The sequence below is a fragment of the Eptatretus burgeri genome, chromosome 7, assembly GCF_056783735.1.
Source record: "Eptatretus burgeri isolate ZD-2024b chromosome 7, Ebu_testis_v1, whole genome shotgun sequence".
Classification (NCBI taxonomy): domain Eukaryota; kingdom Metazoa; phylum Chordata; class Myxini; order Myxiniformes; family Myxinidae; genus Eptatretus; species Eptatretus burgeri.
In genome coordinates this window covers 80689541-80702294 of record NC_140967.1, presented here as the reverse complement: position 1 = coordinate 80702294, position 12754 = coordinate 80689541, and the positions used below count along the sequence as shown (strand labels likewise).

Below are 12754 nucleotides of genomic sequence, written 5' to 3'. Positions count from 1 at the left end.
ACCCAGTTACACACTGTCATCCCGGTGTTTCGCAGGCAGGGCGATTCATCAATGTGTGCGCCTTCCCCTGGATGGATGTTAAACGGGCGTTCTATCTGCCAGCATTCATTGGTGGACAATAAAGATCCCATGGTGTCCTTCATGAAAAGTAGGCGAGCTATTGCCAGCACCATGACCAAATTCCAAATTTCTGCCCTGACTTCCTGAGTCGAAGTGGCGACCCGACTCTGATTGTGGCCGAGTAACTGCTTCGGCAGCACCGACTCTCTGCATCGGTCAGTCCGGCCAAGTGACTTCATACATGATGATAAGGACGATGATCACTTCTCTATAATATTGCGTCTCTGCATTTCTTTATTTCTAATTTTCACCAATTTCTATAACCTCCTGAGCATATGTAAAAGGTATTCAAATTGGCGAGAGTTGACTGTTTAGGATTGGAAGTAAATCTTTAGTATACATCCATGCATCTGAGTTGTAAAATCCCGAGACGAAGGTCTGCAACTGCAAGATGCTCTCCTCATGCTTCTCAGTCAGCCCATTGCATCATCGAGTACACCGTCCTTCAAGAGTCTCATTTTGCTGTTTCATCAGTTTTCACTTGCTTTTAGACATAATTCTCTAATTATTATCGTGGGTAGTGGTTTACCTTTGTGCTGCTGAAATTACCAAATTATAAATTTGTTGGCTTGACTAACCTTCTAAACTTGTTGCATAAAAATACAAAAAAATGCTGTATTTTGAAAAATTATTCTCAGTTTTGTGAAAGGCTCTGGGGCCATCCGTACCGCTGTTTGTGTGGTTGCCATCTTGCAAACTGGACAGGTTTCCAAATCTAAATAATCCCCAACAAATCTCACCACTTTTATACATTGCAGTATTGTATAAAACTTGGGCTCGCCAAACAACTCATCTAAGTAAGTGAATGTTACTTGCATGGAACAGGGTGGGGTGATGTAGATGGGTGGGGTGTTGGGAGAGCAGTCGTATACAAGTGTTATATAAATTGCTATTGTTTGTCTGTTTGTCTCTGTTTTGTTGTTGGTGCTTCACCTCAGTAATAGTCACTTGAGGTTTTGTAACCATGCGTTAAAGGCCAAATGCCAATCGTTCGAGAGCAACAAGGTGTCCAGAAAGCCTTTGTAAACCCCCAATTATTTTTCTGATTATAATAACCTGCTTTTCTCTTTTCCAATCCAAACCCCACTCTTCATTGCCACCAAGCACTTGAGCTTGGTACAGCTGGTGCAAAATTGGCACGGTGTTTCATTTGATGCATGTGGTAGTGAGTGTTGCGAGACTCCACCGTGGAGGTGGGTTACATAATGATGGAAGCTAGTGGATAGAGAGACCCAGCACCCAAAGTTGCAGAGAGGAGACACTTGTATACGACTGCTCTCCCAACCCCCACCCATCTACATCACCCCACCCTGTTCCGTGCAAGTAACATTCACTTACTTAGACAGGTTGTTTGGCGAGCCCAAGTTTTATACAATACTGCAATGTATAAAAGTGGTGAGAAGGAGATTTGTTGGGGATTGGCAGTAGAAGTGGCAGATGGAGTCTGCTTTGAGGAAAATAATGTAGCAGGCAGTTAGCTGAGAGAGACTGACAGACAGACAGAACATTAAAGCCTGTTTGTGATAAAGTGCTGATTAGTCACCACCGTAGAGTCAACCACCCTCCCCCCATGACTGATTTTATTTATTTTATTTTTATGCGTAAAACCTCCCCAGGCACACCCCAAGTATAACTACCAAATTTCAAGTCATTGCATCCAGCAGTTTAGGAGTGCATACAAGTCAAACATGTATTACGATTAAATACAGTGTATTTTCTTTTCATCAGGCAGTCTTATTGTTACCATTCTCGGAATTTAAGTAAAAAGGAACTATATAACTTTTTGCTTTAATATTTTTGGGAAAGCCGATCAAAACAGGTGTTCATACTCTGATAGAAACCTTCGACCAAATGAACGCTTCCATCAACCATTTGTTTTCATGGTGGACCGACAAATGGCTCACTTTGCTCTTCATTGAGCTTGAATCGAGTGTGGAATACTATATTTTGCATTGCATGATGTTTACTGCAAAAGTTAACAGGTTACTGCAAATACTTTTTACCTCTGCCACTGAAGGTGGATGAAGGTTATGTTTTCACCTCTGTTGGGTAGCCGAAATAGGTGACCCTTATTGTCAGTATTTCTGTCTGTTTGGATGTTTGTTCGTTTGTCATCAGCATAATTGGTAGTAAACGTGGGTGGATTTTGACCAAACTCGGGTGGTAGGTACATCTTATGACCTCTTGCTTTGGAAATTGTGATGGTTGCTCGGGACACTTTGGTTCCCCAGCAACAACCAAAAAACCTTCAAAATCTGTACCGTTCACGTGAAATCAATTCCGAAAGCCATTATCCCACGTAGGGTTATGAAATTTGGCACGAATGGTCTACAGGTGATGCTCTATTATATATATATATATATATATATATATATATATATATATATATATATATATATATATATATATATATATATATATATATATATATATATATATATTTCTTCTCCTTCTTTCGGCTGCTCCCGTTAGGGGTCGCCACAGCGGATCATCTGTATGATCCGCATAGTGATTTGGCACATGTTTTATGCCGGATGCCCTTCCTGACGCAACCCTGGTCGCCTCTTACGACACAGGGATATGGTACATCTATTCTAACCGGGGTATACACCGGCCCAGTACACTGGTACTCACTTTGCCGACCTCGGAAGGATGACAGGCTGAATCAACCCCCTGGTGTATTAATTCAGTGGCCCAACGGGGCTTGAACTCAGGACCTTTTGGATCCCAAGCTGCTGCCCTTACCGCTGCGCCAACACCAGGATATATATATATATATATATATATATATATATATATATATATATATATATATATATATATATATATATATATATATATATATATATATATATATATATATATATATATATATATATATATATATATATATATTCCGGTTTTTGTCATTTATGGAATACTTTACCCACAGCGCCCCCTACAATTAGGGTATGCGTGAAAATTGGCGAAAATTGAAGGCCCCCTAGCGACCAGGTGAGTGCATCGATACAAATGAAACTTTGCAGGTTCATGGTACTCAATGAGTACTACAACTTTGCCTCAGGACATATTGACCGATTTCGCTTAGGTCGAGGGTCAATTGATGCAAAAATCGATAATATGCGAGAGCTGGAGGTGCCTTCGCACCAAATGCTAATCCTAGGGTTATGGTCGGATGGTCATGAAAATTCACACTAATCGTCTGGAATACATTGTGCACAAACAATCGAGCCGGATTTTCGATTTAGATCTTTGTTCACCCACAGCACCCCCTCGAACTTTGGGGATTTCCGATTTCAAACCGCATTTTCAGTATTTTTCATTCAAATGGATACAGAGTAGTTATCAGTAGATGGAGCTGGATGAGATTTGATATGCATAATCTTAAGGTGATTCCCTATCCGCTATATGACATCCATTTTGTCTATATCTTATAGTTTCCATGCTTGACGACCCATCGCCACCTACTGGCTTGTCTGTTTGGTTTGCTTGTCTGCGAGCAGGATATCTAAAAATGTTGTGGACAGATTCAGATAAAATTTAGTGGACAGGTTAGTTCTGTGACTGGGACAAATTGGTTTGATTTTGGTGATGATCCGGATCCAGATACTAGAATTTTTTTTTGAGTGATTCTTCACCATTTAGAGATGAGGCGAAAAACGATTATATACTACGATATCTTAAAAAGTTATGGACGGATTTGGATGACACTTGGCAGATTATTTGGGGAGGTGATGAGAACAAGCCGATTGGATTTTGGTTAAGGTCCTAATAAGGATTTGGGTTACAAGTGGGATTGTCAGTGTCTTACCGATTTCACCAGTGGGGGCTGTAGCCTATAGGTTTCCTGTCCTGTCCTGTCTGTCCATCTGTCCCACCTGTGGGTTTTGTTTTGTTTTTTTACTTTTTTTTCCCCCCCCTTACCCTTTATGATGTTCAACTGAAATTTGGTACATGGCTATAAGTTACAGAAAAAGTTTGAGTTTCAGGGCATTTCATCAATTTTTCTAGAGTTGTGCCCTTTTTAGACTGAGAAAATAAATACCACATCAGTGGGGGACACGTATTGCAAAGCAATTCTTGCTCTTGTTATTATTGTTATTATTACTATTTTGTACGCAGCCTGTAGCTGCTGGTTGCATCATTGCTGGGAGCGTGACTGCGCATGATGATGTTCCCTGTTTCCAGTAAACTAGTACTCATTTTGCCGACCTCGGAAGGTTGACAGGCTGAGTCAACACTCCTGGTGTTATTTAACAGCACAACAGTCTCAAACTCAAGACCCTAAGATTTAAGCCAGCCACCTTAACCATTAAGCCAACACCAGGCTTATCAGTGGGATACAGAATGTCAACCGTTCAGTCTGGTGGAGGTGTGCGCTCTACCGAGTGCTGTTCTGGTTCCATAAGAATTCAGCTGGAAAGAAAAACCAAGTTTGAACAATATTTTAGAAAATCTTGCAGTGTCATGCAATTTGACCATCTCTGAAACATGACATTGAACAAATACAGCATTATTGCTTATGATCGAGTCCCAGCCATCATTGATTGCCCTTTGCATTCGGAGAGCATTTCCTATGACGGTGTAATTCTCTCCTGTGCAATGTTTAGTTGTTGATAATGACTCGAATTGTCATCTCCCATTTTTATCGAGTGTGGCAAACACTCTGAAGGCCTTAGTTATTTTATAACTTTGTTTACAGATCTGCCGACGGTATATTTGCCTAAAAGAAATATAAACGTAACACATTTTTAGCCTTTTATATTTATACATTTTCTGCCGAAGGTGCAAACGTTTCAAAACGCGAAATGTAAATGTCGGCATTTATTTTCAAATTATAACTTCGTGCTCGCGCACTAAAATGCCGAGTCACCTTTGAAGCCGCTGTCACACCTTGACGTTTTAGCCAGCTTATGGCAACGTATCAACATGTATGTAAAACGCTGGCGTACGCTGAACTGTTGATGTTTTTTTTTGGGGTTTTTTTTGGGCGTATAATAACGTGCTGGACGTATGCATAACGTATTACTAACGTACACAGAATGTTTTAATCACATATAGATAACTTGTACCAACGAATACTGAGCGTGTTGTCGGCGTTTATAACCTATGCCCAGCGATAGTCTAACTTATGCATAGCGCGGCAGCGTATCGCCGACGATCACGTGGCGTAGGCTATTAATAGGCTGCGGCTCGACGATTCAAATCATAACCGCACTAGACATCGAAGTGTGAAGCCGCTGTCACACCTTGACGTTTTAGCCAGCGTATGCCGACGTATGAAAAATTGTTCTCAAACGCTGGCACACGTCGAATACGTTATGGGTAAGTTTTGTATACATTAAGAGCACGCTGGCATACGTCGTAGTACCCTGGCATACGTCATTGTACATCGATAAATTTTCAGCATGTTGAAAATTTCTCGACGTATGACGCACATTCCGCATACGCTAGCATAAGTTGTAGGCACGTTACGCGATCGTTGACACACGTCGACATACGTTACTTGTACGTTACTCATAAGTCGAAACACGTCAAGGTAATGGTTAGCGTCAGTGTTCCAGACTCCGTTTTTTTTTGTTTTTTTTTTCCTTCGGTATGATGGTTATGATTTAAATCGTTGAGCGGCAGCCAATTATATTATATTATAACCGCACTAGAAATCGAAGTGTCAACATAACCGTCATACCGAAATAAAAAAAAAAATACCAGGGAGTCTGGAACACTGACACTAACCATTACATTGACGTGTTTCGACTTATGAGTACCTTGCAAGTAAAGTGTGTCTGTGTGTCAAGGATCGCGTAACGTGCCTACAACACGCTACTCATAGGTTAGAAATAAGTTTCGGGTATGCTAAACATTACCTCGACGTGTTTCGACTTATGAGTAACTTACAAGTAATGTGTGTCAACGATCGCGTAACATGCCTACAACTTATGGCCAGCATTATGCGGAACGTGTGAGTCATACGCTGGCATACGTCAGGAAATTTCAAGCATCGAAAATTTGTCAAACAGCTAGGCGAACTACGACGTTTGCCAGCGTACTAAGACGTATGCCAGCATGCTCTTAACGTATACAAACTTACCCATAACGTATTCGACGTGTGCCGGCGTTTTAGCCCAATTTCGCACACGTCAGGCATACGTTGGCTAAATCGTCAAGGTGTGACAGGGCCTTTACCAAACTGTGCAGCCGTCTTCGGTCATGGCGTCTGAGCAGTGGCCAGCGTGGTTCAGATTGACTGTGGTTTCTGAGGCGAAAGTGATTGTTAAGAAGTATGTCAGCGGTATAAATTCGAGTGATTGTATTGGTGATTTAATCACGCAACATCTTGACGACGAATATTCTGGCCGAACGATTGCATCAATTCAGTGCTGCAGCAGCGATGATTCGCAGGCTACTCTCGATCGTGCCGATTTTGTTTCCATCGAAAGTTGTACACCGCTGTTCGTATTGAAAGATTTTGAGGCCAATTATGTCAAAGTTTCCCTGCGAGATGCTGATATTAAGCTTTCAACGGACCAGAAATCAGCCTTTGATGTGTTCATGGGGATGGGGAGACGGTACGATCAGATGCCCACTGAAAAGTAAGAGCTGGTTATGGCTCTGATTGACCGTTTTGAGCGTGTTGATTCCTTGTTGACACCTTTTTTTAATCATATCCAGCACTATGCACTGGTGTGGACACACACATCTACGACTTGGACAGTAATTTTCTCAGCATTGTTTCCATTTGTTTGATGATCCAACAGGTTTCTATAAGAAAAACATGCCAGACTATATTGTAAAAACAAGTTTTAATCCTTTATTGTTTTTCACATCAGATGATACAGTGAACATGGGCATCCTGCATTTGAATGGTCTTCCATCTTCAATGTTTTCTTAGATTCTCCTGGTCTGGGATTTATATTTATTCCCCCCCCCACCTACCCTTGTCTTTTCCATGGAACAACCGAAAAAAAATCATAAAAATATTTAATTTCTAAAAATGGAAATTATATTTATATTTCGACCGACCAACCCTACATTTTAGCTGAAGAACTGCGTAAACCAAGTTATAAAATAACTAAGGCCTAATGGATAAAATCTACCACTCTATGGTAGATAGCTTGCAAATCCCAAAGCTGAATTGCATTGGGATAATTCACAGTGGTTAAACTGAAGTGTGATTTTGAACTTTGGTGAGAATTGTAAAGAAGAAGAAGATATAAAAAAAGAACTTGGATCCATGCATGAGTACAGGATGAAGCGAACAAGAATGGTGGGAAGTGGATCGTGCGGCTGCGAAAAGGGTTGGCATCTCGCTGCTGGGAAAACCTCATCTTGGCCATGCTTGGTGAGCAGTTCATGGTGGGAGAAGAGATTTGTGGTGCTGTCGTCTCCATTCGCTTCCAGGTTGGCATTCAGACCCCTGACCCATGTCGTTTTTTTTTTTAATAGTACATCATCATTCGTTATTGCCACTCTTAAATTCTTATTAAAATTGTTGCATCAGTGAGAGGCTTGTCTCCTGAGATTACTGCTAATGCACATCATGATTTGTCATTGCATATCTTTCAGCAAGATAAATTGAATCAAGAGCGTGTGGTGTGTGGGCTTAAAAAATATTCTCATTAATCTAGTGTGGCCTGCACATAAATCGCATGTATTCAAACCAATCACCAACTCCAGACAGGAACATCATTCTACCTTTACATGAATTTTAAGGACATTATTAGACAACGGTCAAACTCTTATGGTATATGGGATTTGAACCTCTGTCTCTACATCATGAGCCAGGTGTTCAAATGGAAACACGAACAGGCCAACGTGTTGATCATTAGGAAAGTATGATTATTTATTATGGCTGTTTCACTTGGCTTTAATTGGAGACACAGAGAGACAGACACACAACAACCATGAGCTAACAGTGGGACAATCAGACAACATGTGGAGAGCGATAGTAGATGGAAAGAAACGTAGTAATGTGCAAGTGTATGGGAATAAATAAGGGGAATTTATGAGGATATTAAATACAACAAAGAAACTCGATGCAAGAGGAGGCCATTTGGCCTTTCATGTCTGCGTCACATCAACGCCAGACCAAATATATCTGTCAAAACGATGCATTTTCATTGGAGAAATGAGGAGAGGAGTGGGGATGAGACAAAGTGGCACGATCAGGGATATCCCTAGGGTGCTAAAATAAAAGTGGGGAAATATATAATTTTATTTTATTACTTGCAGAAATCCATGGTAAAAATACCATGATTAAAAAAAAAGAGGGAAGCCTTTTGTTCTTGCACTGGTTGAAAGAGCTCAATGGGAGGTTCAATGAGGACTATCTTCAGTTGTGTGCACCTTACACTTAAAGAAAAGAAGAGAGTAAAATGAGTGTAACAACTTATTGATTTATTCAAAAATTTTGATTGGGTAAACTTACCATGGATTACAGTGGCCTGCAAAAGTGGCCCCCTATCAATAACGCCACATAAGAAGAAGAAGATGGCGTCTGGTATGGGTGGGCGGTTTTGATGCTCTGAGGTTGGACTCGGAAAGGTCGATTGACGGAATAACTTCTGAGCCTCTGAACGATGTAAGCAGTGCAATTAACCAGGCTATGTCTGAGCGCAACACAAGTTCAGTTAACACCTGTGAAAGTAAACGAAATGTTGGAGGAAAACTTGCACAAAGCAAAAATAGTTTTGTCAATGGCAGCAGTGTTAAACAACCTCTAATGATTGATGGGTCTAATGTAGGTGAGATCACGACTCGAGTAATGTCAGTATTGCAACAGATGCTTGTAAGTGTCAAAACTGCAGCTATTATTGCATCCACGAAACAAGTGATGGCTGATCTGATGGGGGTGCTGGTGAAAGACAGAAGAGTCTGACAAACATTTGGCAGGACTCATCAGAGCAGTGCAGCTTCAAAGATTCAAATTGGATTGTCGTGAGCAGTACTCGAGGAAAGGCAACATCCGGGTGTTTGGTATCCCCGAAGTTCCAGATGAAGAGACAAACCAGTTGATTGTCGACCTTGCTGCTGATATTTGTGTTGAAATTACAACACTTGACATTAGTAGCTCCCATGAGATCCCGTCCGGGGGTCGTAGTCAGAATGCTAATTATAATAGGTCTGAATTCTCCTTGGTTATTGGGCACAATCCTGGACAGGTCACCACTCCGACACAGGATACCAGCAAGCTGGCACTTATTTTACCAGCCATGGAAGGATGACAGGCAGAGTCTGTGGTGTCGTGGCAGAGGTGCGAACAGGCAGACACGAGCCGGAGGGTAACACAACTCCGCTTTGCTGCACGAGCGGGAGCGTGAGCGTACGTTGCCCATAGCTCCGCTTTATTACGTACTCGATGCACTCTACAAGCCACAACGACTACAGCAACCACTACAACGCCTCAGGCGGCGCGCACTCCTATATCCCTTGCACGCACGTGATCACGCCGACCACTCCTCCACATCATGCCCTGCCCCCGCAGGCCCGCTACACCACACTCCTCCCTCCTAAAACCATGATTATTAAATGACCATCGTCATAATAAGCATAAGCAGCACAGGATACCACGATATAAAAGCAGATAAGGTACAAAAACGATAATAGCCTCTAAAAGAAAAAGCATAGGCACATCACACCATATAACGTGTCGATGCGAGCGAGTGGAGCTGCAACGGCCAGGTCCCAAAGACTGAGTTGCCCAATGAACCCACAAAAACTCTGACCGCGTTACAGATATCAAGCAGCAAGGCGAGAAGCACAGCATAACAACGCAGCAAAAGCGCCCCCAGGCGGCTCATGCTTATACGCCCTCCGGCGAGGTCGTGGCGACCTCCCGAGCAAACCTCCCCCGGCACCATAAAACGCCCCCGGCCGACAAAGCGGCACATCTCCCCCAGCCAGACTAGAAGCAGATAAACATTCCGAGGCCGGAAGCCCGCTGTCTGGAAGCCGTGGCGCCAATGCCAAACCCGACTGACCTTGGGTGGGGACGCTGAACAGCGCCGTCGTCTGGATGCACCAATCACCCCACAACAACCCACGCACTACAATCAGCCGAGATTCCAACGTACGTCCAAACGGCCTCGGGCGAGAACAGAGAGTCGCGCCCCAGGCGCCAGACACGTCTGACCTTGCCGAAACCAGAGGTGGGGGTAACGCTGAACAGCGAACCAGCACCGGCTCTGAGTCGATCTCTGAGACCCACACGGCAATTAGACGGTAGCAATTCCATACAAACCACACATCAAACCCAGGCTCGTCATAAATCAATAAGAACATCATCTGTGCAATTGCAAACTCCTTTTTTTGTACAGCGCGTTCTTCCGATAAAATCCCCGCACATGACAAAGTAACAACCCGTGGCCCGTGGCCGCGAGAGGCCAATAAAACCTCTTTATTTGTCATGATCGCTCCCAAAGCCTTCACACCACATTGATTATAACGAAAATCCCATCGATTGATCCCAGCCAAACATTTTCTCACACATGAACTGTCGGCATTTATTTCAACAACGTTAAACTGCATCACTTGAGCAATGAACAGCAACCCATGAACCACATCACGTGTCCGTCTCCCGGCTGTCGTCGCGACGTTGCGATGACCTGCTTGTCGTCGACAGTCCCGATCCGCGAACTTCTTGAACGCGACGGGCTCGCTGCAACTCCCCGTTGAAATCGCCTGACCGACACAGGCGCGCATTGCATCATGAGCGCAGCCGAAGCGCGAGAGCTCAGCGCGAGAGCTGGCACGGCTCCCGTTGCTCCCGAACCGCCGATCATCGTTGCAGGAAGCAACGAACGGCCGCTCCCGTTGCATCGATGCGGCTCCTGCCGCCAGAACCTCGCCCTCGGGTCTCGAAGGAAGAACCGGCGCACCTGGAGGCACGAACTGGAGATCCAGCTCGAGGTGCGCCAACCAGTCCCGACCCAAAAGGGCGGGTCCCTCCCCTCGTACCACAAACACAGAGAGTAGGGCGCTTCGACCCCGGTAGACCACCGAGACGTCTGCCACCGCAAGCGGTGCAATCGCTTCGCCGGTGTACGTGCACAGCGACAAGGTCGTCTTGACCAGGCGAACACCGCGAAGACTACGAGCCGCCTGCTCGCCCATGACGGACACTGCAGCTCCGGTGTCAACGTAAAACACGGTCGGCTCGCCATTCACCTCGACTTCCACCGTGATTGGTCTTGTCACCTCCGGACCAATCGAAAACAGACTCAACATTGGTTGCCTCTCCTGCTCTGGCCCGCCTGCATCGCTATGCCCCGGCTGCAGGCCGCTCCCCAGGTCACTGGGGTCCTCCCGCACCTCGCCATCCAAGACCCCAACGGAGGCCCCCGCCATCCGACACACACGCTTCAAATGTCCCACCTTGTGACAATGCAACACACGGTGTTCTTATACGGGCACACTCGTCGCAGGTGCGGACCACCACACCCCCAGCACCCCTAGAAATCCACCTCGCTCCCGGTGCGGGCGCGCGCCCCCGGCCCGCACCGCCAGACGCGCGCGCGACCTGGGGCACCTGGGTCATCGCGTGGACCCCGGGATCAGCCGACATGTCCTCCTCCGCACCCTTTGCGAGGTGATCGAACTGGTACCGAGCGAGCTGCAATGACTTCTCTGGCGCCAAGTGGGTCTTCATCTTCTCCACGATATCCTGAAACGATAGCCCGTCATCACTGGGCTTATCTGGAGCTACCAAATCACTCAGCAGCCGGTAGTGCTCCGTTGACAGCGAGGCGAGCAAGATCGACTTGGGTTTGCCTTCATCATCCACATCATTCGCGTGGAAATAGCAGCCCAATTGTTCAGAAAACAATTCGAATTCATCTCCCACGAAGACGGGCACGCGTCGGTGCGCCGTGCCCCGACCTTCTGCCATGCTGGTGAGATGCCTGGCCCCGGAGCCTGTGATGCGCTCTTCGCGATGCGCCCCTCCGGGACCTCGAACCGCGCGGGGTGCGCTAAGTTACTCGCTGCCGATCCGAACCCAACCACCCTGCACACGCCGATCCGAACAGCCTCGTCGCCAAACTGTGGTGTCGTGGCAGAGGTGCGAACAGGCAGACACGAGCCGGAGGGTAACACAACTCCGCTTTGCTGCACGAGCGGGAGCGTGAGCGTACGTTGCCCGTAGCTCCGCTTTATTACGTACTCGATGCACTCTACAAGCCACAACGACTACAGCAACCACTACAACGCCTCAGGCGGCGCGCACTCCTATATCCCTTGCATGCACGTGATCACGCCGACACCACAGAGTCAACCCCACCTCGTATTAATTAAACAGCTGGGTGGGATTTGAACCCAGAATCCGAGGATCCCAAGCCCACCACCCTAGCCATCAAGCCAACACCAGGCATGTATTGTCGTGTGAAATTCCAAAATCATCATATTTCTTAACAGCAACGATTTCCCCCCTTTTTAAGGAGGGGTGTGAGGTGTGAGCTAAGGTGGTTTTTGGATGAGAATATACACACTATCCCTTGAGACCCTCACAGATATGACACCACAACAACACAGTTGCACACAGTCATCCATTCATGCCAAGCTACTTAAAAGTCCTGCTGAAAAGCCAGGGATGACTAAGGGAGGACAGAGGTCACACGGAGGAGCAAGGCTATGTGCA

General features: G+C 45.4%; 1 protein-coding gene across 8 annotated transcripts in view; it reads left to right on the top strand.

The window, feature by feature from the left end:
• Positions 1–12754, top strand: part of EIF4E2 (eukaryotic translation initiation factor 4E family member 2) — a 45632-nt gene that overhangs the window by 16277 nt on the left and 16601 nt on the right. For 6 of the 8 annotated variants that reach the window (XM_085889178.1, XM_085889177.1, XM_085889181.1 and 3 more), the window contains exon 5: positions 7369–7521. The exons of the other annotated variants lie outside the window; for them this stretch is intronic. In XM_085889178.1, the coding sequence (XP_085745304.1) occupies positions 7369–7521 (153 nt within the window). The remainder of the gene's footprint in view (positions 1–7368; positions 7522–12754) is intronic. 8 annotated transcript variants of the gene reach the window in all.